Genomic DNA, 26,866 nt, shown 5'->3' with positions numbered 1-26,866 from the left:
TACATCTACATGATGTATTGTTACACCATGTAGGAGCAGTATAGACCTAGTCTGTTCATTATATACATCTACATGATGTATTGTTACATCATGTAGGAGCAGTATAGACCTAGTCTGTTCATTATATACATCTACATGATGTATTGTTACACCATGTAGGAGCAGTATAGACCTAGTCTGTTCATTATATACATCTACATGATGTATTGTTACACCATGTAGGAGCAGTATAGACCTACAGAAGCTATCTACTTATTTAGATTTAGTATGACTGAATGAAACTGCCTTAAATGTGCTGTAGTAAACATTTTTTATTCGCACTAATCAATCAACACATTCAGGTCTTTGTATGTCTCAATATAATAGTCTTATTTAATTAAATCCATGTAAAATAATCTTTGTCTGAAAATAAAATCTGATCCTCAACTGCGTTTCCCTCCAGTCAGCAGACGGCGATGTGCGTCTTTCAGGCGATGCTGCCAGCGTGACGTATAATCTAGTGGACGGTTCTTCATAAACAGCTCGTCAACCACCTCGGTAGCTTGCTAGCCAACATAGCCGAAAGATTCAAGCTGTTTAGACGCTTTCGGTGTATATTAGCTACTGTGTTTTAGACAAACTTCTGTCGTATCTACTTGTTAACCTATTTAATTTAATATTACGTTATTGTTTATTAGTCAGCTATAGTAGCTGGCTGGTTTAGTTCGCTCTAGCCTAGTCGCTAATGATAGCTAGCTAGCTAGCATCCCCGAACATGAGCTCCCTAAACTACTCCCCTCCTGTTAAAGAAGAGGAAGTCTGCTGGACGGAGAAAGAAGCTCTGGGGCTGAACATTGTCGTGAAAGAGGAGAAGGAAGAGGAGGATGTTACAGTAAAACAAGAAGTAGAGGGTGAGGCTGTTACAGTGAAAGAAGAAGATAAAGACGTTTCAGTGAAAGAAGAGGAAGACGCGTTCAGAGTGAAAGAGGAAGAGGATGTTTCAGTGAAAGAAGAGGAAGATGCGTTCAGAGTGAAAGAGGAGGATGCAGTTTTTGGAGTGAAGAAGGAAGGAGAGATTACTGTCACATTGAAAGATGAAGAGGTGGAGATAGGAGATCTGAATAACACCAGTAAGTACCACCTTCAATTTGTTTTTAACTTTGGATATTCGGAGTTGGCTCGTCAATACCTCTTCAACAGAGGGCCCTAGGATGATGACTGATATGTCTAGAATCAGACGACGTAGAGAACAAGCTACCCCTTGTTTTCTCCGTTCCGTTTCCAAAAAGTGACTTAACATAGACCCTTCTCAAATATATATCTGGGGGGCACGGCATGTAGTGATTTTCATGTTGTGATTGTTACTACTACACACCGTGCCCCCCAATAGTGCCATGTGAGTTGGGAGCGCGTGTCTGGTTTCTCTGTCCTGATAATGTTGAGGCAGCGCCCACCTGAGCATAGAACTACTTGGTCTGCTGCCCAGAAATGTAGGAAAGTGTTGTTGTTTTTAAACATCCATTGTGACGTTCCCTGACAAGAAAGCCAAAAATGTCTCTCAAACAGAAGAGTACACTCTACCAGTAATACATATGAACTACTTTATCATGTCTGCATTATAAATAGTCTATCACTAGTTAACTGAAATACTTACCACTCTTGGCTTTGGGCAAAGGACCAACACAGTCCACCAGAACCCTGCTGAAAGAAAGGTTTGTCAAAAGCAGGAATAGGCTGCAAAGGTGCAAACGGTACAGCTTGGTTCGGTTTACCTGTCCGCAGACAAACGCCACAGGATTTACAGTGAGCCACAACATCCTGTTTCAGACATCTTGTTGACCGCAAGATGGCCTGCCATACTACCATCGTGAGCCAACCTTAGTATCTCTTGTCGAAGCGTAACTGGAACAACAATTTGAGATAAACTGGGCCAATCGTCTTGTCCAGAAGTGGCACGAGAACACCATTTCCTCATTAGAACACAATTTCCTCGTTAGAGCGCCGTTTCCTCGTTAGAGCGCCGTTTCCTCGTTAGAGCGCCGTTTCCTCGTTAGAACACCATCTTTACTCTGTTCATCAATCAGCTGCTTCCTAGACATCCACGTGTCAACTGTAGGGATCCTCTCTTCATTCAGAGGTTCTACAAACTCTCACCTTTGGGGTTTTCAAAGGAGAGGTCAACTCAGGAGGTTTACCGAAATCAGGACCACCATAAACGCCTCAGACAGATCGACCATGGTGGGATCGCTGACATCCTCAACACTAGACTTGCTCCCGGTGACTTTCTTAGACAGAGCATGTGTAACAGCACATGCTGGGAACACTGTAGGGTACTTTTCTGATAACACATCAGGTTCCGCAATTCTGGGTTCCTTACAAATGACAGGATTTGGCACAACCTTCCCTCCAGCCAAATCATTTCCCAATATGAATGAGACCCCCTTCACCGGTAGGCTAGGCCTCACTCCAACGACAACGGAATGAGACATGAGATCAGATTCCAGTTCCGCATTATATAAAGGAACTTCCATGCAACCATCTCCACGTCTTGTACTAACACACTGGAACCAGTTGTCTTGTACTAACACACTGGAACCAGTTGTCTTGTACTAACACACTGGAACCAGTCGCCTCGTACTAACACACTGGAACCAGTCGCCTCGTACTGACACACTGGAACCAGTCGCCTCGTACTGACACACTGGAACCAGTCGCCTCGTACTGACACACTGGAACCAGTCGCCTCGTACTGACACACTGGAACCAGTCGCCTCGTACTGACACACTGGAACCAGTCGCCTCGTACTGACACACTGGAACCAGTTGTCTTGTACTGACACACTGGAACCAGTTGTCTTGTACTGACACACTGGAACCAGTCGTCTTGTACTGACACACTGGAACCAGTCGCCTTGTACTGACACACTGGAACCAGTCGCCTTGTACTGACACACTGGAACCAGTCGCCTTGTACTGACACACTGGAACCAGTCGCCTTGTACTGACACACTGGAACCAGTCGCCTTGTACTGACACACTGGAACCAGTCGCCTTGTACTGACACACTGGAACCAGTTTCTGAAGTGTCAAAGGCAAAACACCCTCCAACATGAAGGGCTTCCCCGGTATAGTACTGTAGAAACACCCTCCAACATGAAGGGCTTCCTCGGTATAGTACTGTAGAAACACCCTCCAACATGAAGGGCTTCCCCGGTATAGTACTGTAGAAACACCCTCCAACATGAAGGGCTTCCCCAGTATAGTACTGTAGAAACACCCTCCAACATGAAGGGCTTCCCCAGTATAGTACTGTAGAAACACCCTCCAACATGAAGGGCTTCCCCGGTATAGTACTGTAGAAACACCCTCCAACATGAAGGGCTTCCCCAGTATAGTACTGTTTTAAGGTTATACCAAGGATAATTTTGACTTTCTGATTTTGAATTGTAAGACCAATGGAAGAATCAACAAAAAATATTCAAAAGTTAATTTATGTCAAACAATGATTTGTCCATACTGCTATAACCCACAGTAACATATTGGATAACATTCACAACATTGAACAACAGTAACCATAGTAACACATTGGATAACATTCACAACATGGAACAACAGTAACCCATAGTAACACATTGGATAACATTTAGAACATGGAACAGTAACCATAGTAACACATTGGAATACATTCACAACATGGAACAACAGTAACCATAGTAACACATTGGATAACATTCACAACATAGAACAACAGTAACCATAGTAACACATTGGATAACATTCACAACATGGAACAACAGTAACACATTGGATAACATGGAACTACAGTAACCATAGTAACATTGTTTCCCCCAGAACATCTAAAGGAAGTTTGTTCTGAAGTGTCTGTCCTGTATCTAAGATGTATAATAACAAATATTTTTAATTTTTTGCATCTCTTAAACCCCTTATTTATGTCACTAAACAGTCTTTCCACATTTTGTTACGTTACAGCCTTATTCTACAATGGATTAAATAAATAACAATCCTCATCAATCTACACACAATACCCCATAATGACAAAGCGAAAATACGTTTGTAGAAAAAAAGTCACATTTATTAAAAACAAAAAACAGAAATACCTTGTTTCCATAAGTATTCAGACCCTTTGCTATGAGACTCAAAATTGAGCTCAGGTGCATCCAGTTTCCATTGATCATTGTTGATGTTTCTACCACTTGGAGTCCACCTGTGGTAATTTTAAATTGATTGGACATGGTTTGGAAAGACCTGTCTGGCTACCACAGCATTCTGAAGCGATATGCCATCCCATCTGGTTTGCGCTTAGTGGGAATATCATTTGTTTTTCAACAGGACAATGACCCAACACACCTCCAGTCTGTGTAAGGGCTATTTGACCAAAAAGGAGAGCGATGGAGTGCTGCATCAGATGACCTAGCCTCCACAATCACCCGATCTCAACCCATTTGAGATGAGTTCGACCGCAGAACAAAGGAAAAGCAGCCAACAATTGCTTAGAATATGTGGGAACTCCTTCAAGACTGTTGGAAAAGCATTCCAGGTGAAGCTGGTTGAGAGAATGCCAAGATTGTACAAAGCTGTCAAAGGCAAAGGGTGGCTACTTTGAAGAATCTAAAATATATTTTGATTCGTTTACCACTTTTTTGGTTACCATAATTTCCGGACTATTGAGCGCACCTGAATATAAGCCGCACCCACTGAATTTTTAAAAGTATTATTTTGAACATAAATAAGCCGCACATGTCTATAAGCCGCAGGTGCCTACCGGTACATTGAAACAAATGAACTTTACACAGGCTTTAACGAAACACGGCTTGTAACAAAAAGAAATAGGCCTTAACGAAACACGGCTTGTAACAAAAAATAAAAAATTAGCAGTAAGCTTTAGTTGTCTTTTTGCACTGAGTCAATTCCTCATGCTGCTGTTTCCAACATCTTATCGACTCATTAAGACCAAGCTCCCGTGCAGCAGCTCTATTTCCTTTTCCAACAGCCAGATCAATCGCCTTCAACTTGAAAGCTGCATCATATGCATTTTTCCGTGTCTTTGCCATGATGAGGGTGACAAAATGACTACCGTAATCAGAATGATGGGAAGTTTGAGAGTGCTCGATTTAACCTGTTGGAGATAGGGGGCAGTATTTACACGGCCGGATAAAAAACGTACCCGATTTAATCTGGTTACTACTCCTGCCCAGTAACTAGAATATGCATATAATTATTGGCTTTGGATAGAAAACACCCTAAAGTTTCTAAAACTGTTTGAATGGTGTCTGTGAGTATAACAGAACTCATATGGCAGGCAAAAACCTGAGAAGATTCCTTACAGGAAGTGGCCTGTCTGACAAGTTCTTGTTCATCTTGGCTCTGTTTATTGAAGACTGAGGATCTTTGCTGTAACGTGACACTTCCTACGGCTCCCATAGGCTCTCAGAACCCGGGAAAAAGCTGAATGATATCGAGGCAGCCCCAGGCTGAAACACATTAGCGCGTTTGGTAAGTGGCCGATCAGAGGACCATCAGACTGGGGCTCGTGCACGAGATGTTTTTATTTTCTCTCTCTTTGAACGTAAACACGCTTTCCCGGTCGGAATATTATCGCTTTTTTACGAGAAAAATTGCATAAAAATTGATTTTAAACAGCGGTTGACATGCTTCGAAGTACGATAATGGAATATTTAGAATTTTTTGGTCACGAAATGCGTCGTGCTCGTCACCCTTCTTTACCATTCGGATAGTGTCTTGAACGCAAAAACAAAACGCTATTTGGATATAACAATGGATTATTTGGGACCAAACCAACATTTGTTATTGAAGTAGAAGTCCTGGGAGTGCATTCTGACGAAGAACAGCAAAGGTAATAACATTTTTCTTATAGTAAATCTGACTTTGGTGAGTGCTAAACTTGCTGGGTGTCTAAATAGCTAGCCCTGTGATGCCGGGCTATCTACTGAGAATATTGCAAAATGTGCTTTCACCGAAAAGCTCTTTTAAAATCGGACATAGCGAGTGCATAGAGGAGTTCTGTATCTATAATTCTTAAAATAATTTTTATGCTTTTTGTGAGCGTTTATCGTGAGTAATTTAGTAAATTCACCGGAAGTGTTCGGTGGGAATGCTAGTCACATGCTAGTCACATGCTAATGTAAAAAGCTGGTTTTTGATATAAATATGAACTTGATTGAACAAAACATGCATGTATTGTATAACATAATGTCCTAGGGGTGTCATCTGATGAAGATCATCAAAGGTTAGTGCTGCATTTAGCTGTGGTTTGGGTTTATGTGACATATGCTAGCTTGAAAAATGGGTGTCTGATTATTTCTGGCTGGGTACTCTGCTGACATAATCTAATGTTTTGCTTTCGTTGTAAAGCCTTTTTGAAATCGGACAGTGTGGTTAGATTAACGAGAGTCTTGTCTTTAAAATGGTGTAAAATAGTCATATGTTTGAGAAATTGAAGTAATAGCATTTCTAAGGTATTTGAATATCGCGCCACGGGATTACACTGGCTGTTGAGTAGCCCATAGAGGTTAATCTAAACAGAAAACAAAAAAGTTGTTTGACCTTAACCCGTTCGGCATTTTCATTGGTCTAATGAAAGCTTCATGCCGCCCAAAAACTGAGCACGTCACAGAATGTGTTTTTTTTTAAAGAAAAAATAAAATGAAAGCGGGAAAAATCCATATTAGCCGCGTCATTGTTTAAGCCGCGAGGTTCAAAGCGTGGGAAAAAAGTTGCGGCTTATAGTCCGGAAATTACGGTACATGATTCCATATGTGTTATTTCATGGTTTTGATGTCTTGACTATTATTCTACAATGTAGAAAATAGTAAAAATAAAGAAAACCCCTGGAATGAGTAGGTGTGTCCCAACTTTTGACTGGTACTGTATATCTCATGAATGTTTTTACATGAAGTTACAAAAAGTCACTTTCTTACCACTTCTTCCATAGTCCAACATGTAAGGAAAGCTTTTTTTAAATCAAAAGGGATGTTGTCAAAAATGAATTGAATTCAAATGGATTTACCCAGCCTACAAAGCACTACAGCCACTCTGTGATGACCAGTTGTGCTCTTTTATTGAGGGATCTAGTCTAGATTAAACCTCATAGGAAGACAGTTTTATCATGTGGAGGTTTCATTCAGGTCTCTGTTTAACGAGATACTCTGTTTGTCTTTGGCAGGAGAGATACCAGACTCTCACTCTGACAGTGGGAAGAGTCCTTCAGGGGAACCAGACCCAGAGACGCCCAAACCAGCGAGACAACACCACTGCTCCCACTGTGAAAAGAGTTTTCGCTGGTTAGGGAACCTAAAACTGCATGAGAGGACACACACTGGAGAAAAGCCTTTCCAATGCGCCCAGTGTGGAAAGAGTTTTGCTGTGTTAGCTAACCTGAAAAGGCACGAGAGAATACACACAGGAGAAAAGCCTTATCACTGTTCCCAATGTGGAATGAGTTTTAATCAGGATGGGGACCTAAAAGCTCATAAGAGGAAACACACAGGAGAAAAGCCTTTCCAATGTTCCCAGTGTGGAAAGAGTTTTACTAAGATAGGGCAATTAAAAGAACATGAGAGAATACACAAAGGAGAAAAGCCATTCCAATGTTCCCATTGTGGAAAGAGTTTTACTCGGATAGGAAACCTAAAAAAGCATGCGAGACTACACACCGGAGAAAAGCCTTTCCAATGTTCCCAGTGTGGAAAGAGTTTTGCCGTGTTAGCAAACCTGAAAAGGCATGAGAGAATACACACAGGAGAAAAGCCTTATCACTGTTCCCACTGTGGAATGAGTTTTATTCAGTTATGGGACCTACAAGCTCATGAGAGGATACACACAGGAGAAAAGCCTTTCCAATGTTCCCAGTGTGGAAAGAGTTTTACTCAGATAGGGCACCTGAAAGCTCATGAGAGGATACACACAGGAGAAAAGCCTTACCAATGTTCCCAGTGTGAAAAGGGTTTTACCATGTTAACTAACCTGAAAAGGCATGAGAGAATACACACAGGAGAAAAGCATTTTCTGCTCCCAGTGTAAAAATAGATTTTCACGAATGGCGGACCTTAAAGTTCATGAGAGGATACAGAGGAGAAAATCCTTTAAAATGCTCCCAGTCTGGAAAGGGTTTTACCTGGTCAAGTAGCCTGAAGGCGCATAAGAGGACACACACGATAATAGTCCTACCACTGCTCTCTGTGTCGAAGGACATTCAGAGAACCTGAAATGAAATGAGAGAATAGAAAGGCTGTATTCTGACTTCTATTTTTGACTGAGAATTTGTGTTTTTGTTTATGCCACATGAAATCATATTGTGTATGATTTCACCTGTCTATATAAGGTCCCAGAGTTGACAATGCATGTCAGAGCAAACACCAAGCAATGAGGTCGAATAAATTGTCCTTAGAGCTCTGAGACAGGATTGTGTCGAGGCACAGATCTGGGGAATGGTTCCAAAAAATGTCTGCAGCATTGGTGCCCAATAACACAGCGGCCACCATCATTCTTTAATGGTAGACGTTTGGAAGACTTCCTAGAGCTGACTCCCCGGCCAAACTGCGCAATCGGGGAAGAAGGGCCGCTTGGAGTTTGCCAAAAAGGCACCTTAAGACTCTAAGACCATGTGAAATAAGATTCTCTGGTCTGATTAAACCAAGATTGAACTCTTTGGCCTGAATGCCTTTTGGCAACCTCCAAGCTGGCTGTCATGTGCCTTTTACTGAGGAGTGGCTTCCGTCTGGCCACGCTACCATAAGGACCTGATTGGTGGAGCGCTGCAGAGATGATGGTCCTTCTGGAAGGTTCTCCCATCTCCACAGAGGAAATCTGTAGCTATGTCAGAGTGACCATCGGGTTCTTGGTCCCTTCCCTGACCAAGGCCCTTCTCCACCGATTGCTCAGTTCTGCTGGGCGGCCAGCTCTTGGAAGAGTCTTGGTGGTTCCAAACTTCTTCCATTTAAGAATGATGGAGGCCACTGTGTTCTTGGGGACCTTCAATGCTGCAGAATTGTTTTGGTACCTTTCCCCAGATCTGTGCCTCGACACAATCCTGTCTCAGAGCTCAACAGATAATTCCTTTGACCTCATTGCTTGATTTTTGCTCTGACATCCACTGTTACCTGTGGGACCTTATATAGACAGGTGTGTGCCTTTCCAAATCATGTCCAATCAATTGAATTTACCACAGGTGTGCTCCAATTAATTTGTAGAAACATCTCAAGGATGATTTGTGGAATCAGGATGCATCTGAGCTCTATTTTGAGTCTCATAGTAAAGGGTCTGAATACTTAAGTAAATAAATGTGCATAAATGTCAAAAAACTTGTTTTTGGTTTGTCATTATGGGGTATTGTGATGTCATTATGGGGTATTGTGTGTAGATTGATGAGGGGAAAAAATCTTCAATTTTAGAATAAGGCTGTAATGTAACAAAATGTGGAAAAAGTGAAGGGGTCTGAATACATTACGAATGCGCTGTATACCCCTGGTAGAGTTTTCTACCACTGGCAGTTTTGTACACGGTCATGTGATACGTGGTATAGAAAAGTCCAATCTTAGGAGAGTACATGGGAGGCACTATACTGTGTGTCTTCGGGTGTCTATGTGGTCAAAACCACTGATACAGGAGCCCCTCCACCCTCTGGTGGGATGGATCATGTCTACAGAGAAACCTAGATTCAAATACTTAGATTTGTGTGTATTGGATATATGTTGTGACATTTATAGATATTACTTGTTAGATATTAGTGCACTGTCGGAGCTAGAAACACAAGCATTTCGCTACACTCACAATAATATCTGCTAAACGTGTATGTGACCAATAAAATGTGATCTGATTTTGATTTGAAATAAACGTCCTATTTATCAAAGGTGCTTTTGGCTGGTGTCAAAATGAATCCAAAGGATTTGAATTTGTTAAGTCTATATTGATACAGAAACACTAAACCATGATTTAGATTTATTAAGAACAAGTTGATTGACAAAGTCATGAAAAATTGGAAGAATTGAATAAGCCACATTTTGGCTATGATAAAAGATATGCCTCTGGGGTCAAAATTATCCATGTCAGAAGTATGGTTCAATGCAAATATGTAATGAGTGTAAAGTTTGTTTTAAATTCTCACTCATTAAACACGAATCAATCAACACATGATTCTCTTTGAACGACTTAATATAATATTAAAATTTTATGAAATAAATGAAACATTTACGTTTGGTTCCTCAACTGCGTTGCCCACTCCAGTCAGCAGATGGCGATGTGCGTCTTCTAGGTTCAGGCGATGCTTCCAGTGTGACGTATAATCTAGTGGACGGGACGCTCCTTCAACAACAACAGCTAGTCAGACACCTCGGTAGCTTTCTAGCAAACATAGCTACAACATTCACGCTCTTTACACTGTTTTGGTGTATATTAGTCGCTGTGTATGAAACACACTTCTTTTGTATGTACTTGTTGGCCCATTTAATTATATTTTTACGTTGTTTGTCAGTTAGCTGGTTTGAGGCTAGTCGCTAATGCTAACTAGCTAACATCCCCGACCATGAGTTCACTAAGCTACTCTCCTCCTGATAAAGAAGAGGAGGTCTGCTGGACGGAGAAAGAAACACTAGTGAAAGAGGAGGAGGAAGAGAAATATGTTGCAATACAAAAACAAGTGGAGGGTGAGGCTGTTACCGTGAAAGAAGAAGAGAAAGACGTTCAGAGTGAAAGAGGAGGAGGATGTTACAGTAAAAGAAGTGGGGGAAGCAGTTTTTGGAGTGAAAGAGGAGGTAGGGGAGATGACTATCACATTGAAAGAGGAGAGGGAGGAAGAAGAGGAGGTTGGAGATCTGTTTAACACCAGTAAGTACTGTCTCTGCAGTCGTTGAACCAATATGCAGTAAAGGGGTTCTACACTTTAATGTTGTTCTGTAGGAATGGCTGAAGCTACACTGTAACGTGTAGAACATCAAGAGTGGACCATCAACAAAACGTTAACAATTGATCAAATGCATCCAATGACAATGCCTGAAATACTGTAGTCCTCAATATCTCCTATTAGATTAGCTCAATATGTTCTCTTAAAGGGGCAATCAGCAGTTGTTACATCCATTTTGGGACTTATACATTAATGATATTTACTCATTGTTTCTTGAAGTAATCACTTATAAATGCCTCATGAGCTTAGTTAAACTGTCGTACCCCATCAGAACCCCAAAATTCAAGCTTTTTTTTACTCCAATGTTTGTCAGTAAATATAAACAAACACTGTATATCCTCAAAACATGGTTAAAACTATAATGTTGATATCATGGATGGTTGCATTTCTCCAGCCCCATCCATCAGCATTTTACCGAAACGGGCAGGGAGTACGCTTTGTTATTGTTTCTACTGCTGATTGCTGCCCCCGTTACTCCTCAAGGTCCAAGGACTGTATGTTATTTTCAGAGGTAGACTGGCTCTGGCAACTAAATTAATCAAATATTCCATCTAAATGTGAATCGATTCTCAATTGCGATACGTTTCTAGAAACATAAATCGCTGTACTTACATATCACATCAACATAATTTCAAATAATACTTTCATATCACATCAAAATTATTTCAAATACTTTCACTTCAACAATTTTTCAAATACTTTCATATCACATCAAAATAGGTAACCAGTCGCGATGCCCCAACCGGTAAACCAAATTAGTTTCTCGTAATTTGTCCTTCCTTCAGGCTTCTTCTTCTTCTTTGGACTTTGGACCAACTTTAAAGTGCATTACCACCATCAACTGGACTGGAGTGTGGACATCAGTTCATCTTTAAATCACCCACGTGGGTATATACCAAGACAGTCTGAATAGGACACAACAAAACCTTTTCCCCCTCAGGAGACTGAAAAGATTTGGCATGGGTCCCCAGGTCCTCAAAAGGTAATACGGCTGCAACATCGAGAGCATCCTGACCGGTTGCATCACCGCCTGTTATGGCAACTGCTCGGCATCTGAACGTAAGGCGCTACAGAGGGTAGTGTGAACAGCCCAGTACATCACTGTGGCCAAGCTTCCTGCCATCCAGGACCTATATAATAGGCGGTGTCAGAGGAAAGCCCACAGAATTGTCAGAGACTACAGTCACCCAAGTTTTTAACTGTTTTCTCTGCTACCGCACGGCAAGTGGTACCAGAGCGCCAAGTCTAGGACAAAAAGCCTCCTCAACAGCTTCTACCCCCAAGCCATAAGACTGCTGAACAATTCATAAAATCGCCACTGGACAATTTATATTGACCTCCCCCCCCCCACCCCCTCCCTTTTGTGCACTGCTGCTACTCGCTGGTTGTTTGTTACCTATGCATATTCACTACACCTTCCCTTCCTTGAACAGACTACCTCAACTAGCCTGTACCCCCACACACTGACTCGGTACCAGTGCTCCCTGTATATAGCCTCGTTATTGTTTTTGTCATTGTGTTACTTTTTATTGTTACTTTTTATTTTATTCTACTTGGTAAATATTTTCTTCTTCTTGAACTGCACTGTTGGTTAACCTGTTGGGGATAGGGGGCAGTATTGACACGGCTGGATAAAAAACGTACCCAATTTAATCTGGTTACTACTCCTGCCCAGTAACTAGAATATGCATATAATTATTGGCCTTGGATAGAAAACACCCTAAAGTTTCTAAAACTGTTTGAATGGTGTCTGTGAGTATAACAGAACTCCTATGGCAGACCAAAACCTGAGAAGATTTCAAGCAGGAAGTGGCCTGTCTGAGAAGTAGTGTTTCATCTTGGCTCTTTTTATTGAAGACTCAGGATCTGTGCAATAACGTGACACTTCCTACGTCTTCCATAGTGTCTCAGAGCCCGGGAAAAGGCTGAACGATATCGAGGCAGGCTCTGGCTGAAACACTTTATCGCTTTTGGCAAGTGGCCACTCAGAGTACTATGGGCTTAGGCGCGTGCCCGCTTCGACCGAATGCTTTGTTTTCCTTTGTCTGTTTATCTAAACGCAGATTCCCGGTCGGAATATTAACGCTTTTTTATGAGAAAAATGGCATAAAAATTTATTTTAAACAGCGGTTGACATGCTTCGAAGTACGGTAATGGAATATTTAGAATTCTTTTGTCACGAATTGCGCCATGCTCGTCACCCTTATTTAGCCTTTAGGATAGTGTCTAGAACGCACGAACAAAACGCCGCTGTTTGGATATAACGATGGATTATTTTGGACCAAACCAACATTTGTTATTGAAGTAGAAGTCCTGGGAGTGCATTCTGACGAAGACAACAAAGGTAAGAACATTTTTCTTATAGTAAATCTGACTTTGATGAGTGCTAAACCTGCTGGGTGTCTAAATAGCTAGCCCTGTGATGCCGGGCTATCTACTGAGAATATTGCAAAATGTGCTTTCACCGAAAAGCTATTTTAAAATCGGACATATCGAGTGCATAGAGGAGTTCTGTATCTATAATTCTTAAAATAATTGTTATGCTTTTTGTGAACGTTTATCGTGAGTAATTTAGTAAATTCACCGGCAGTGTTCGGTGGGAATGCTAGTCACATGCTAGTCACATGCTAATGTAAAAAGCTGTTTTTTGATATAAATATGAACTTGATTGAACAAAACATGCATGTATTGTATAACATAATGTCCTAGGGTTGTCATCTGATGAAGATCATCAAAGGTTAGTGCTACATTTAGCTGTGGTTTGGGTTTATGTGACATTATATGCTAGCTTGAAAAATGGGTGTCTGATTATTTCTGGCTCGGTACTCTGCTGACATAATCTAATGTTTTGCTTTCGTTGTAAAGCCTTTTTGAAATCGGACAGTGTGGTTAGATTAACGAGAGTCTTATCTTTAAAATGGTGTAAAATAGTCATATTTTTGAAACATTGAAGTAATAGCATATCTAAGGATTTGAATAACGCGCCACAGGATTCAACTGGCTGTTGAGTAGGTAAGCAAGCGTCCCACCTAGCCCATAGAGGTTAAGGGCTTGTAAGTAAAGCATTTCACGGTAAAGTCTAAGTTGGTGTCTTGACGGATTTGTAAAAACACTATATATATATATTTTTTTTAAATGTTGCTGACACCCCTCCCCAGAGGTGTCTCATTATTGGGATTCATTGCTGATTCCTACCTGTAGCTCACTATGAGGTGTCTAGTGATACAGGTTAAGGGCCCTGTTGGAGATTGGTGGTTGGTAGCGGAGTCGAGGGAACAAGCAGGGTTGGACATGGCCATGTTATTATCCCACACAGTCTCTGTGGTTCATATGAACCCCATTCCTGGGAATTAGATGTCACAGCATGACAATGTGAACTCGATTGGTTGACAGTCTCTTGGATGGGTGTTATATACGCCCTGACATTTTATGGAAAAGTTTTTATTTGAAAAAATGTTGTTTACTTGCCTGGCTATTGAATTTGGAATGCACTGTACTGTTCCTCTCTGAAACTCACTGAGATAATTCCTTTTATACAGCAGTCGCAATACAGGGATATAACATCTACAGAAAAGACAGGAATGCTTATGGGGGAACTGTTGCTGTATACAGTGCATTCCGAAAGTATTCAGACCCCTTGACTTTTTCCACATTTTGTTAAGTTAAAGCCTTATTAAAAAACGGATTAAATTATTTTCCCCCCCCTTTCATTTAGCTAATTTATTTGGCACACCTGCATTTGGGGAGTTTCTCCCATCCTTCTCTGCAGATCCTCTCTAGCTCTGTCAAGTTGGATGGGGAACATCACTGCAGAGCTATTTTCAGGTCTCTCCAGAGATGTTAGATCGGGCTCAAGTCCGGGCTCTGGCTGGGCCACTCAAGGACATTCAGAGACTTCTACCGAAGCCTCTCCTGTGTTGTCTTGGTTGTGTGCTTAAGGTCGTTGTCCTGTTGGACGGTGAACCTTTGTCCCAGTCTGAGGTCCTGAGCACTCTGGAGCAGGTCTTTCATCAAGGATCTCTCTGCACTTTGCTCCGTTAATATTTCCCTGGATCCTGACTAGTCTCCCAGTCCCTGCTGCTGAAAAACATCCCCACAGCATGATGCTGCCACCACCATGCTTCACCGTAGGGATGGTGCCAGGTTTCCACCAGACATGACACTTGGCATTCAGGCCAAAGACTTCAATCTTGGTTTCATCAAGCCAGAGAATCTTGTTTCTTATGGTCTGCGGAGTCTTAACCTGTTGGGTCTAGGGGGCAGCATTTGCACGTCTGGATAAAAAAAATGTACCCGATTTAATCTGGTTACTAATCCTACCCAGTAACTAGAATATGCATATACTTATTATATATGGATAGAAAACACTCTAAAGTTTCCAAAACTGTTTGAATGGTGTCTGTGAGTATAACAGAACTCATTTGGCAGGCAAAACCCTGAGACATTTTCTGACAGGAAGTGGATACCTGATGTGTTGTATTGACTTTAAACCTCTCCCATTGAAAAACACAGGGGTTTAGGAATATTTTGGCACTTCCTATTGCTTCCACTAGATGTCACCAGCCTTTACAAAGTGTTTTGAGTCTTCTGGAGGGAGATCTGACCGAACAAGAGCCATGGAACGGTGATGTCCCATTAGACACCTGGCGCGCTACTTCATGTTGGGTACCCTCGTTCCAATACGTTATAAAAGGCTATGCATTCGTCCACCTTGAATATTATTCATGTTCTGGTTAAAAAAGGCCCTAATGATTTATGCTATACAACGTTTGACATGTTTGAACGAACGGAAATATATTTTTTCCCCTCGTTCATGACGAGAAGTCCGGCTGGCTTACATCATGTGCTAACGAGACGGAGATTTTTGGACATAAATGATGAGCTTTTTTGAACAAAACTACATTCGTTATGGACCTGTGATACCTGGAAGTGACATCTGATGAAGAGAATCAAAGGTAATGGATTATTTACATAGTATTTTCGATTTTAGATCTCCCCAACATGACGTCTAGTCTGTATCGCAACGCGTATTTTTCTGGGCACAGTGCTCAGATTATTGCAAAGTGTGATTTCCCAGTAAGGTTATTTTTAAATCTGGCAAGTTGATTGCGTTCAAAAGATGTAAATCTATAATTCTTTAAATGACAATATAATATTTTACCAATGTTTTCTAATTTTAATTATTTAATTTCTGACGCTGACTTGACTGCCGGTTATTGGAGGGAAACGATTTCCTCAACATCAATGCCATAGTAAAACGCTGTTTTTGTATATAAATATGAACTTGATAGAACTAAAAATGCATGCATTGTCTAACATAATGTCCTAGGAGTGTCATCTGATGGAGATTGTAAAAGGTTAGTGTATCATTTTAGCTGGTTTTATGGTTTTGGTGACCCTGTCTTTGACTTGACAAAACATTACACACAACTCTTGTAAATGTACTGTCCTAACATACTCTAAATTTATGCTTTCGCCGTAAAACCTTTTTGAAATCGTAAAACGTGGTTAGATTAAGGAGATGTTTATCTTTCAAATGGTGTAACATAGTTGTATTTTTGAAAAATTTGAATTTTGACATTTATTTGGATTCAAATTTGCCGCTCTTGAAATGCACCTGCTGTTGATGGAGTGCACCACAGGTGGCACGCTAGCGTCCCACCTAGCCCCAAGAGGTTAAGGTGCCTTTTGTCAAACTCCAAGCAGGTTGTCATGTGCCTTTTACTGAGGAGTGGTTTCCATCTGGCCAATCTACCATAAAGGTCTGATTGGTGGAGTGCTGCAGAGATGGTTGTCCTTCTGGAAGGTTCTCCCATCTCCACAGATAAACTCTGGAGCTCTGTCAGAGTGACCATCAGGTTTTTGGTCACCTCCCTGACCAAGGCCCTTCTCCCCCAATCACTCAGTTTGGCCGGGTGACCAGCTCTAGGAAGAGTATTCCATTTAAGAATAATGGAGGCCACTGTGTTCTTAGGGACCTTCAATGCTGCAGAATTTTTTTTGGTACCCTTCCCCAGATCTGTGCCTCAACACAATCCTGTCTCGGAGCTCTATGGACAGTTCCTTTGTCCACATTGCTTGGTTTTTGCTCTGACATCCACTGTCAACTCTGGGACCTTATATAGACAGGTGTGTGCCTTCCAAATCATGTCCAATCAATTGAATTTACCACAGGTGGACTCCGAACAAGTTGTAGATACATCTCAAGGATGATTAATGGAAACAGGATGCACCCGAAAGCAATTTCGAGTCTCATAGCAAAGGGTCTGAATACTTAAGTAAATAAGGTATTTCTGTGTTTTACCTGTTTTCACTTTTTCATTATTGTGTGTAGATGAATGAGGATTCTATTTAAAAAAAATCCATTTTCAAATTAAGCTGTAACGTAACAAAATGTGTAAAAAGGGAAGGGGTGTGAACTTTCTGAATGAACTCTGTTTTATTTCATTTTTTAAAATGTAACATTTATTTATCTTTCAATCACGGCCGGTTGTGACACTGCCTGGACTCGAACCGGGGTGTCTGTAGTGACGCCTCAAGCACTGAGATACAGTGTTTTAGACCGCTGCGCCACTCAGGGGCCCCAAAATCATGTTCTAGTGCTGTCCCCAACTAGAGTCATCTGTTATTTCTACCAATCGATTGGTTGAAATGTTATGTGTATTCTTCCATATGTAGACACACCCCATGTGTTTTAATAAAATCAACTATATGTACTGAACTGGTCTGATGCTTTAAGCACACTGTTTGATCAAATAATTAAGACACACAAATGACTCGAGGGAGCCAGAGATCAAGAGATCAAGACCATCAAGACCTAACCAGAAGGAGAACAATTCTGCCGTTATGCTCCTGAAGTTTCCGGTAATGGGCTACACCAGCGGTCGGCAACCTTTTCCATTTGGAGTGGCAATGTATCTTACCATTTCTACCAACCTGCGTGCCGGTTACGATTTTCATATGTACATTTTACTGGAACAGTTTCATTTAATTTATAATAGTATCTCAAAATCATTGTCTGTGATTAATCTACATTCTATCTAAATCTAAATGAAAATTATACAAATCTAAAAGTAACTTTTATTGCCATTGCCAACTATGTAAAAAAATAGCCTCCATAAAGCCAACAAATAAAAACATTGCATTCTGCAGGTAGAAAATATCCTGATAAAAATAAATATCCTATAATTCACATTGGCTGCACATGGCCTGTCTACCACGAACTTGAAACATTGTATCAACTATCAACTGGGTTGGCCAGAAACTCCAAGCTTGCAACATTGTATAAAATATTCTGGGCCTTCAGAGTTTCCAGTGAGTTCTGGACAGGCACAGCTGTAGGCTATTTGTGCAAAGGATAAGAAGTAATCAGGTATTTTCTGACATTTCCACTGGATCAGCGCATTACATTTTTCCCTTTTATGACAAGTGTTTATCGAAAGGGCGAGAGCTGGCAATATTTGACGAAAATACTTTGAGGAACTATTGTCATTCGCAATTGATTTTGATAAGACTTTGTTTACTTGCTGTTTGAGGTGAAGAAACATTTGCTTTGAGAAGCTCCACAACTCATTAGTGGTGCTGCATTAAGACAATCAGAAATACTATCAGACATCCCCAAATGGGCACATTTATAGGCCTACAGTTGCACACAGGCCCGGTAGACTAGTTCTACCTCTATCAAATCAAAATGTATTTGTCACGTGCGCCAAATACAACAGGTGTTACAGTGAAATGCTGACTTACAGGCTCTAACCAACAGTGCAATTTCTAAGTTAAAAAAATGCACTCGAACTATGTAACATTTAATGGCTCCTTACGTTACGCTGGAAAAATAATTTACGGGCACAGAAATACTAAATCATTTCAGAGTTTGATAAATCCAATGGATCTGAGTCACCTTAACTTTATTGAAACACCCAAATGGATACTGTCATTAATGTGGTTCTTCAATAATTACACATAATACTTAATACTGTAGCTGTTTAGTTACAGTCACATGTTCAACTATCATCAGCTGATCCAGGAAATCATTTTCTGAATGACAGTCACATGACAAACATCACGACATGCAACAACAACCTAAGTGCTTCTTCATTCATTACTCTGGTAAAGACAGTTATGCCGTGCTCCACGTTGGATCCAACATCCCTAACAAATTGATGTTTATAATGTGTTATTGTCTGCTTGATTTATAGTATAAATCAGTTGATTTGCGACAATAACACAAACTTATTAAGCAGGTGATTCAAGCGAGCCTTACAATTATAATCCAAAAGTAGTGTGAAATGCACTCATAAGTAACCTGTAAATGGAGGCTATTTTTGCTGTCAGCCTATGAGAACTCCCCTGAGTTTTCCCCCACGGTGGTGAATTAGTGAATAGACACAGAGCTTAATGTGAGTGTCCTTGAGTAGCACTCCTGATCTTGTGCTGTAATATTCACAATACATTGTGAAAAACTAAAATCTTTGCTCACCATTTTTGCTCCATGCAGATATACAACATCCATAACTAGTGGTTTCCTCATTACCAGATATACTACATCCATAACTAGCGGTTTCCTCATTACCAGATATACTACATCCATAACTAGTGGTTTCCTCATTACCAGATATACTACATCCATAACTAGTGGTTTCCTCATTAGCAGGGAGGAGTTTCTACAATCAAATTGTGTGCGCATTGCCCTCGTGCTGCAATTTTATCAAACACAGAAAGGGGCCTATATTGGAGACCAATGGTTGTCTGGCACACTACTTAGAGTTTCACCAACTTTAATAACTTATTTCTAGTTACCACTAATGTGAAAACAAGACAACATATGACTTGTTGCTAACTTGACTGTCTTAATTGTCAAATAATTTAACAGACGTCAATTGTTGTACAACTTCATGGGTATGCTCTAGGCATCACCTCAAATAAACAGTCCCAGACCTGCAGACCTGCTGTTTTCAACTCTCCAGAGACAGCAGGAGCGGTAGAGATACTCTCAATGATCGGCTATGAAAAGCCAACTGACATTTACTCCTGAGGTGCTGACCTGTTGCACCCTCTACAACCACTGTGATTATTATTATTTGACCCTGCTGGTCATCTATGAACATTTGAACATCTTGGCCATGTTCTGTTATAATCTCCACCCGGCACAGCCGGTTCTGGTCTTTCTAGGGAGTTTTTCCTAGCCACCGTGCTTCTACACCTGCATTGCTTGCTGTTTGGGGTTTTAGGCTGGGTTTCTTCTGTACAGCACTTTATGACATCAGCTGATGTAAGAAGGGCTATATAAATACATTTGATTTGATTTCTGCTGTTGTGGGCCTTTAACCATCTGTCTGACTTTGTTCTTCACACAGGAGAGAGACGCGACTATCGGGGATCCTCTGGGGAGCCTCAACAACAACATGATGCTGAAGAGGCAGAGAAAAGTCTCTCCAGATCAGAACTCCTAAAGAAACACCAGCAGAGACCCACAGGGAAGAAATCTAACTGCTGCTCTGGCTGTGGGAAAAGATTTAACACTTCATCATACCTTAAAATACATCAAAGAATTCACACTGGAGAGAAACCTTACAGCTGTGATCAATGTGGGAAGAGATTTACCAGATCTAGCTATCTCACTATACATCAGAGAATACACACAGGAGAGAAACCATATAGCTGTGATCAATGTGGAAAGACTTTCAGTGCATCTGGCTGTCTGACAAAACACCAGAGAACACACACAGGAGAGAAACGTTATAGCTGTACTCAATGTGGAAAGAGTTTACTCATTCAACCAGCCTGATACCACACCAGAGAACACACACAGGAGAGAAACCTTGTAGCTGTACTCAATGTGGGAAGAGTTTTACTCAGTCAACCAGCCTGACATCACACCAGAGAACACACACAGAAGAGAAACCTTATAGCTGTGGTCAATGTGGGAAGCAGTTTACTAAGTCGAGCAGTCTGACTCATCACCAGAGAACACACACAGGAGAGAAACCCTATAGCTGTACTCAATGTGGGAAGAGTTTTACTCAGCTAAGCAACCTGATAGTACACCAGCGGACACACACAGGAGAGAAATCTTATAGCTGTGATCACTGTGGGAAGAGTTTTTCTACATCTTGCTATCTAACTCTTCATCAGAGAACACACACAGGAGAAAAACCTTATAGCTGTGATCACTGTGGGAAGAGATACTCTGATCAAAGATCTCTGATTAAACATCAGAAAATATGTGAAGGAGTTGTTTCATGATATCAATGAATTAATGTCACAATGTAGAATGTTTTAACATTGTAGTAGGAGTATTTTAATAATGTCACAATGTAGAACCCTAAACATTTGCCCCCTGTTCTATTGATTTCAACATGATATGGATATTAGCCTCAGGGGAAAAATCCAGGCTCTGAAATGGAGGAGTACTATTTATGTGATTTAACAAAAAGTGACTAACAAAAAAAGAGTTGTGTTCCACTTACCACGTTGGTGACCCACTTGAATCAAAATTCAACACTTCAAAATGTAGCTAGCTGTTTTCTACAAATTGTCCTCTAACCAGGGATGTACACATTATTCCCAGATTCCGTGTGGTTTTTGAGCTGTTAGTTTTAACAGGACATACAACCTCATCTCCCTCCTCTCGCACAATTGATTTCAACATGATATCGATGAGTTATGACAAATAAGGGTTGTGTTCCTTTGTTTAGCAACCCCTACATTTAAATGTATCACTCCAAAATGTAGCTGACTGTCTTCTGCAGGTTGTCCTCTAATCAGTGAGGTAAAAGATATCTCCCATTTCCATGTGTTTTTTAGGTTTGTTAGTTTCAACATCAGGAACAAACTGATTTCCCCCTAATTGATATCAGTGATTTATTGCTACTTATCAAAACAACAGTGTTTCTGGTGCTTGTGCAGTTTATAAGGTGCTTGTTTAAAAAATACAAGTAATATGATTATTGTGGCAGATGTTTGTGTATATAGTATATTTTATGTTTAGGTTTTCAATTCATCACAAACTGTTTCTGCATATTGGTTATTGATTTGGACATGTTAAAACTGTGTTTTGACATTGGGCTATCCCACCTAGCAAAATGTAATTGAAAAGCCGTTGAAAATAAGACTATGCAACCAAATATTTAATATTTCCAATTCATGTAGCATTTGGTAATGATTATTATTAATGCAACCAACTGATAATTTGTTGGTACAATTATATTGACATTGTTGCCCTGCTTTTAGAATATCAGGGTTCATTCTCAGATGTGCCAACCCAAATGTACTAGAGCATGACATTGGGGACTGGGCCCCGATCCAACAACATGCCTATCGAGTGAACCCTGAAAAGAGAGAGAAGCTCTGCAGTGAGGTGGAAAGTTACTACGGATATTGCAGGAGTTTCCTCTTGAAATCAGTCATGTCCGTGGTAAGGACAACTTGGTTGCTGATTGTCTCAAGGGTGGGCAGTCAAAAAGATTTGAGTTTTGACCGCACGTTTTTCCTGTATTGGAGATTAGTTTTGTTTGGGCTCATTCCAAGGGGACAAGAGTTCTAGAAGCTAGTGAGTATTACAAGTTTTTTTTCTTGTTTTTAATTGTTGAAAGCCAGTAGACACCATGTTTATATTGGTGAAGGTGAAGCTTTGTAGATGATTATGTGAAATGGAAGTTGTTTTCTGTTGGTGGTGAGCAAACTTGTCCAACAAAAATATAGGATATATTTGTTGTCTTAAGGGGGAAGGTGTTACAGGCTTTGGTTTTTCCATTTATGTTTTGAGGTTTGGATTTTAGCACGTCTAGCTCGTTAGCACGTGTAGCTCGTTAGCACTGATTGGTGTCACCTCGTTAGTCAGTATGTGTTACACCTGTGCTGGCTTGTCCATCTCATTAGTGGGAAGGTGTTTCACCTGAGCTGGTCCAGGTTCTATTTAAGAGTGTCTGGCCCAGTGCTCCAGTTGGCTTGATAGATGTGGAGAGTCAACACCTTTAGTTGCTCCACCTTTTTGGTTTGCTTCCTGTCTTTAAGTTTGGTGTGGGTTTTTCTTTTGTTTGTCTCTTCTTGGGCAGATTTAGTGGGTCTCATGGTGGGTGTCTTTTAGGTCCCAGTTGTTGTTACTAGTCAACTTTCAGTGGACACCCCCATAGTGTCTATCAGAACCCCTCCTAAAACCACACCTGTTTTGTTTGTTGTTGTTAGATCCCTCTTCTGTTTGAGGGACATTTTTGGTTTTCTTGCTGGAGAACGTAGCAACAAACAAGCTTATATTTTATGGGTTGGATATTGCATCCTATTCCTAATATTTTAATCAATTGATTTTCCTTGCTCATTAGTCTGTCAGTGTGTTGTGTTTTTTATCATTGTATGTTTGTTGTGTACTAAATATTCTTTTTCATGTGAAGCCATTGTGTTGCATCCATGTCTGAAATGTGCTGTATAAGTAAAGCTTGATTTGATTTGAACTTATTGCAAAACAAATTAATCCAATGACTGACCAATCAACAGACTCTTGCTAAACCAATGAACAAATCTGTGTAAAAGCAACACATATCTTGGTCCATCTTAGTATGAAATTCAGTGTATCTTCCACTATGGTATGTAAGTTTAGTATCACTTTTCAACCAACCCAGTCCATTTGTTGAAGATGAAAAATGTATAAATCAACAATATGTTAAAGGGTTCAACTACTGGAAACTGAAACTAACAAATGGATCAAACAGATCAATCCCACTTTTCCAGCCTGCTGAAGGTGTGGTGGAGTGGTAAACACCACCCCCGGCTATACCAGGGGCTTGAGGTGGTCTCCCACAGCACTGCTTATGTCATGTTCTGTTGCCTTGCTGTTCCATTTCTTGACTGCCCCTGCAACACAGAAAGAAACACATTTAGTCATATTATATAAAACACTCAAAGTAATGGATATGGAGCATCTACGGCCTCAGTTACACCTGGCACCTAAATGTGACTTCTGTCATCTGATCACTCCAAGCTGCATTAGGTTCAGATCTACCAGGATGGTCCTTTAACATAGTCTGGACGCAGTCAGGCCACTGAATATGCATAAGCAATGTAAAGAGATGTGAGGAAAAGTACATTATACACAAATGACCTTCATAATATCAAAGAACAAATGTGTGCCTGAGGGGAAATTAACTTTCATACAGCCAAAAGGGGTGAGAAATTACACCAATATCAGTGGACAATTTGTACTAATGTAAATAAACATAGATGATGGAACATATTCCCTTTTGCTGACGTGATGAACCACTAAGGGGACATAAATATTTACCATCTAAACCACGTGTGACCTCTCACCTCTCTGGCTGTAGAAGTGTTCTTCCTAACCAGTCCCTCAACAGCTCTCTGACTGAGCTCCACCCTCACTGGGTCTTCAGAGGAGAGGAAGGCTGAGGAGGGATGGAAGGATGAATGGATCAGTCAGTCAATAAAGTGTAGAGCTGCTGTCTGACAAAATCACTATTTTAGTAGTTCATTAAAGTAAATAAGGCTTTATGACCGCTGAATACCAACTATCAATCACTTAGATCATGTATTTTCAGGTAGAGATACATCCTTGGAACGTCCCTAGCCTGTTGAAGTTGACATTTAAAATGGTTAAGGTAGGGGGTAAGGTTAGGGTTTAGGGTAGGGATGTCCCAAGGATCCCAGATAGCATTGACCATTGTGCATTCTTCTGTCTCTTTTACATAGCAGGTGATGGGTTCTGACTTCTGAACTTGAAAATATTAAATATTCTTATTATGTGAAATTGAATGAAACAATAATGTATGTTGATGCTAATATAATGTACAATATTCCATGATGTTTCTATATGATAACAATAGAGTAATATATTTACTATGATGTACAATATTCCATGATGTTTCTATATGATAACAATACAGTAAAATATTTAATATGTCATATACTATTTAACAGTTTCACTAATTCATTTTAATTAACTTAATCATTATGACACAGCCCTCACTATTGTCATTGGTTACACTAATTGCACTGTTTGTCTACATAACCTGGTTCAAGTATTCATGACATCACCCTGAGGAAGGCACAGTGATGCCGAAACGTTGGTAAATACCCATTCAATTGCTGGGAGTTTATACATGGAATGTGCGACTTTCTTTATTTTGATAGTTTATAGTTTATTTGCCGTTAGTCAGCACCTACACAAACTATTTTTCTGGGTGTGAGCCAGCTCATGTTTTTTAAGGGTAGGTAACAACACATCCGCCACGCTGATCCTCAACACAGGGGCCCCTCAGGGGTGCGTGCTCAGCCCCCTCCTGTACTCCCTGTTCACTCATGACTGCACGGCCAGGCACGACTCCAACACCATCATTAAGTTTGCCGATGCCACAACAGTGGTAAGCCTGATCACCAACAACGATGAGACAGCCTATAGGGAGGAGGTCAGAGACCTGGCCGTGTGGTGCCAGGAAAACAACCTCTCCCTCAAAGTGATCAAGACAAAGGAGATGATTGTGGACTACAGGAAAAGGAAGACAGAGCACGCCCCCATTCTTATTGACGGGGCTGTAGTGGGGCAGGTTGAGAGCTTCAAGTTCCCTGGTGTCCACATCACTAACAAACTATTGTCGTGTCTTTGGCATCATTAAAACTGAAGACATATTTATCAAATAACTCTCTGTAATTATTATTACGCGATTAACCTGATTAATCATGTAACTGTAATTAACTAGGAATTTGGGGCACCAAGGAAAATATTCAGATTACAAAGTTATAATTTTCCTAATATAACTTTCAGATATTTTAATATCTGATCAATTAGTCTTCTGATTAATTACGTATTCTTTACCTCGCGTCAGTCTCATTCCAAACGTCGTAAATTGTTGGTTATCTGCACGAACCCAGTCTTCACTATGAGTCATCCATACATCAATTGTCTTAAAATCATTTATTTACTAACTAAGTAATTCACAGAAATGCATAACAAACAAACAATGGTTACAAAGAAATGAAAGGGGAATGGGGAGTGTTGATAATTATAACAATTGAAATGCTAATCCTTTGCACATGAACGCTCACTCATTCGGGAGTAATTGCAATCAATATATATATTTACGCTCAGTGTGTCATCGGGATCTCTGTTGAAAAGTTAGTTTCTGTTGGAGAGTTTGTCCGCCCTCTCTCGCTCTCTGTCGTGGTTAGAATGGATAGTTCAGAGTAACATTCATTCATGTCATTATAGAATAGCTGTTTCGGCGGTTGTCGGTCTTCGGGTTCAATGATACCGAATTCCTAGCTGCAGACTAGTAATTAATATCAAAGACTTGTTCTTATTCTGTCGGTATCATTAGTCTAAGAGTTTAACCACGTTAAAAGTTCATCAAGAGAAATGCATGGTCAAACCTTGGCCCTCTCGTTATCGAGGTAAGCTGGTCTCCAACCTTTAGCCATCTCGTAATTGAGGTAAGCTCGGTCTGGTGATAGAAAACCTAGGTGGGGGTTTTATTCAGAAGAGCAGAAAAAGGCTGTCTCATGACGCCGGGTCCTGTCTGTGTTCATGGGCGGTCCTCTGATTTAGTTAAACTCCAAAGGGAATTGGAGTTCTCTTCATTAAACAGTCCAAAATCACATTACACAATTTTACAAATAGCTTCATCCTTATTCATCCATTTTATACAACCATTAGATGTAAGTCTCATACCTGAGACTCTTCTATAAACATGATTATGGTAATGTTGCAGTATTGTCTCTCATGAGTTTCACAAAATTGTACCAAACGGACCAGTTCGTAGCTGGATTCTTCACCGATCTTTTATACCTTCTCCAGAACATAAATGTCGTTCGGTTCTCCAGTTCTGTGAGGTGGAAGAACTCCTTTGTTCTCTATGAAACCCACTCTGTCTCTATACTGTGGCCATGAGGAGAGAATCTCCTCATAGGAATTTACGACTGCTCTTACAGAGCCTGGTGTCAGAA

The 26,866-nt window shown here is 40.5% G+C and overlaps 1 protein-coding gene and 1 pseudogene across 2 annotated transcripts; both read left to right on the top strand.

The window, feature by feature from the left end:
• The first annotated feature begins 525 nt into the window (after positions 1 to 525).
• LOC106593411 (uncharacterized) lies at positions 526 to 9,872 on the top strand. The gene is made up of 2 exons (XM_045711715.2): positions 526 to 1,109; positions 7,184 to 9,872. The coding sequence occupies exons 1-2, from the start codon at positions 755 to 757 to the stop codon at positions 8,038 to 8,040; spliced, it is 1,212 nt and encodes a 403-aa protein (XP_045567671.1). The 5' UTR covers positions 526 to 754; the 3' UTR covers positions 8,041 to 9,872.
• A 442-nt stretch (positions 9,873 to 10,314) lies between these two features.
• Positions 10,315 to 23,367, top strand: LOC106594649 (uncharacterized; annotated as a pseudogene). Its single transcript, XR_014382336.1, has 2 exons — positions 10,315 to 10,842; positions 20,275 to 23,367. The product of XR_014382336.1 is annotated as an uncharacterized LOC106594649 (transcript).
• Positions 23,368 to 26,866: the final 3,499 nt, after the last annotated feature.

The sequence above is a fragment of the Salmo salar genome, chromosome 02 (genome assembly GCF_965601325.2).
Source record: "Salmo salar chromosome 02, fSalSal1, whole genome shotgun sequence".
Classification (NCBI taxonomy): domain Eukaryota; kingdom Metazoa; phylum Chordata; class Actinopteri; order Salmoniformes; family Salmonidae; genus Salmo; species Salmo salar.
The sequence above is the reverse complement of the archived record's forward strand: the minus strand, read 5'-3'. Positions and strand labels throughout refer to the sequence as shown.

What these genes read in the sequence shown, in the direction of transcription:
- LOC106593411 (XM_045711715.2), top strand. Translation starts at nt 755, where the DNA reads ATGAGCTCCCTAAACTACTCCCCTCCTGTTAAAGAAGAGGAAGTCTGC. An exon ending in AGGAGATCTGAATAACACCA is followed by an intron (nt 1,110 to 7,183) that starts GTAAGTACCACC and finishes TGTCTTTGGCAG; the next exon opens with GAGAGATACCAGACTCTCAC.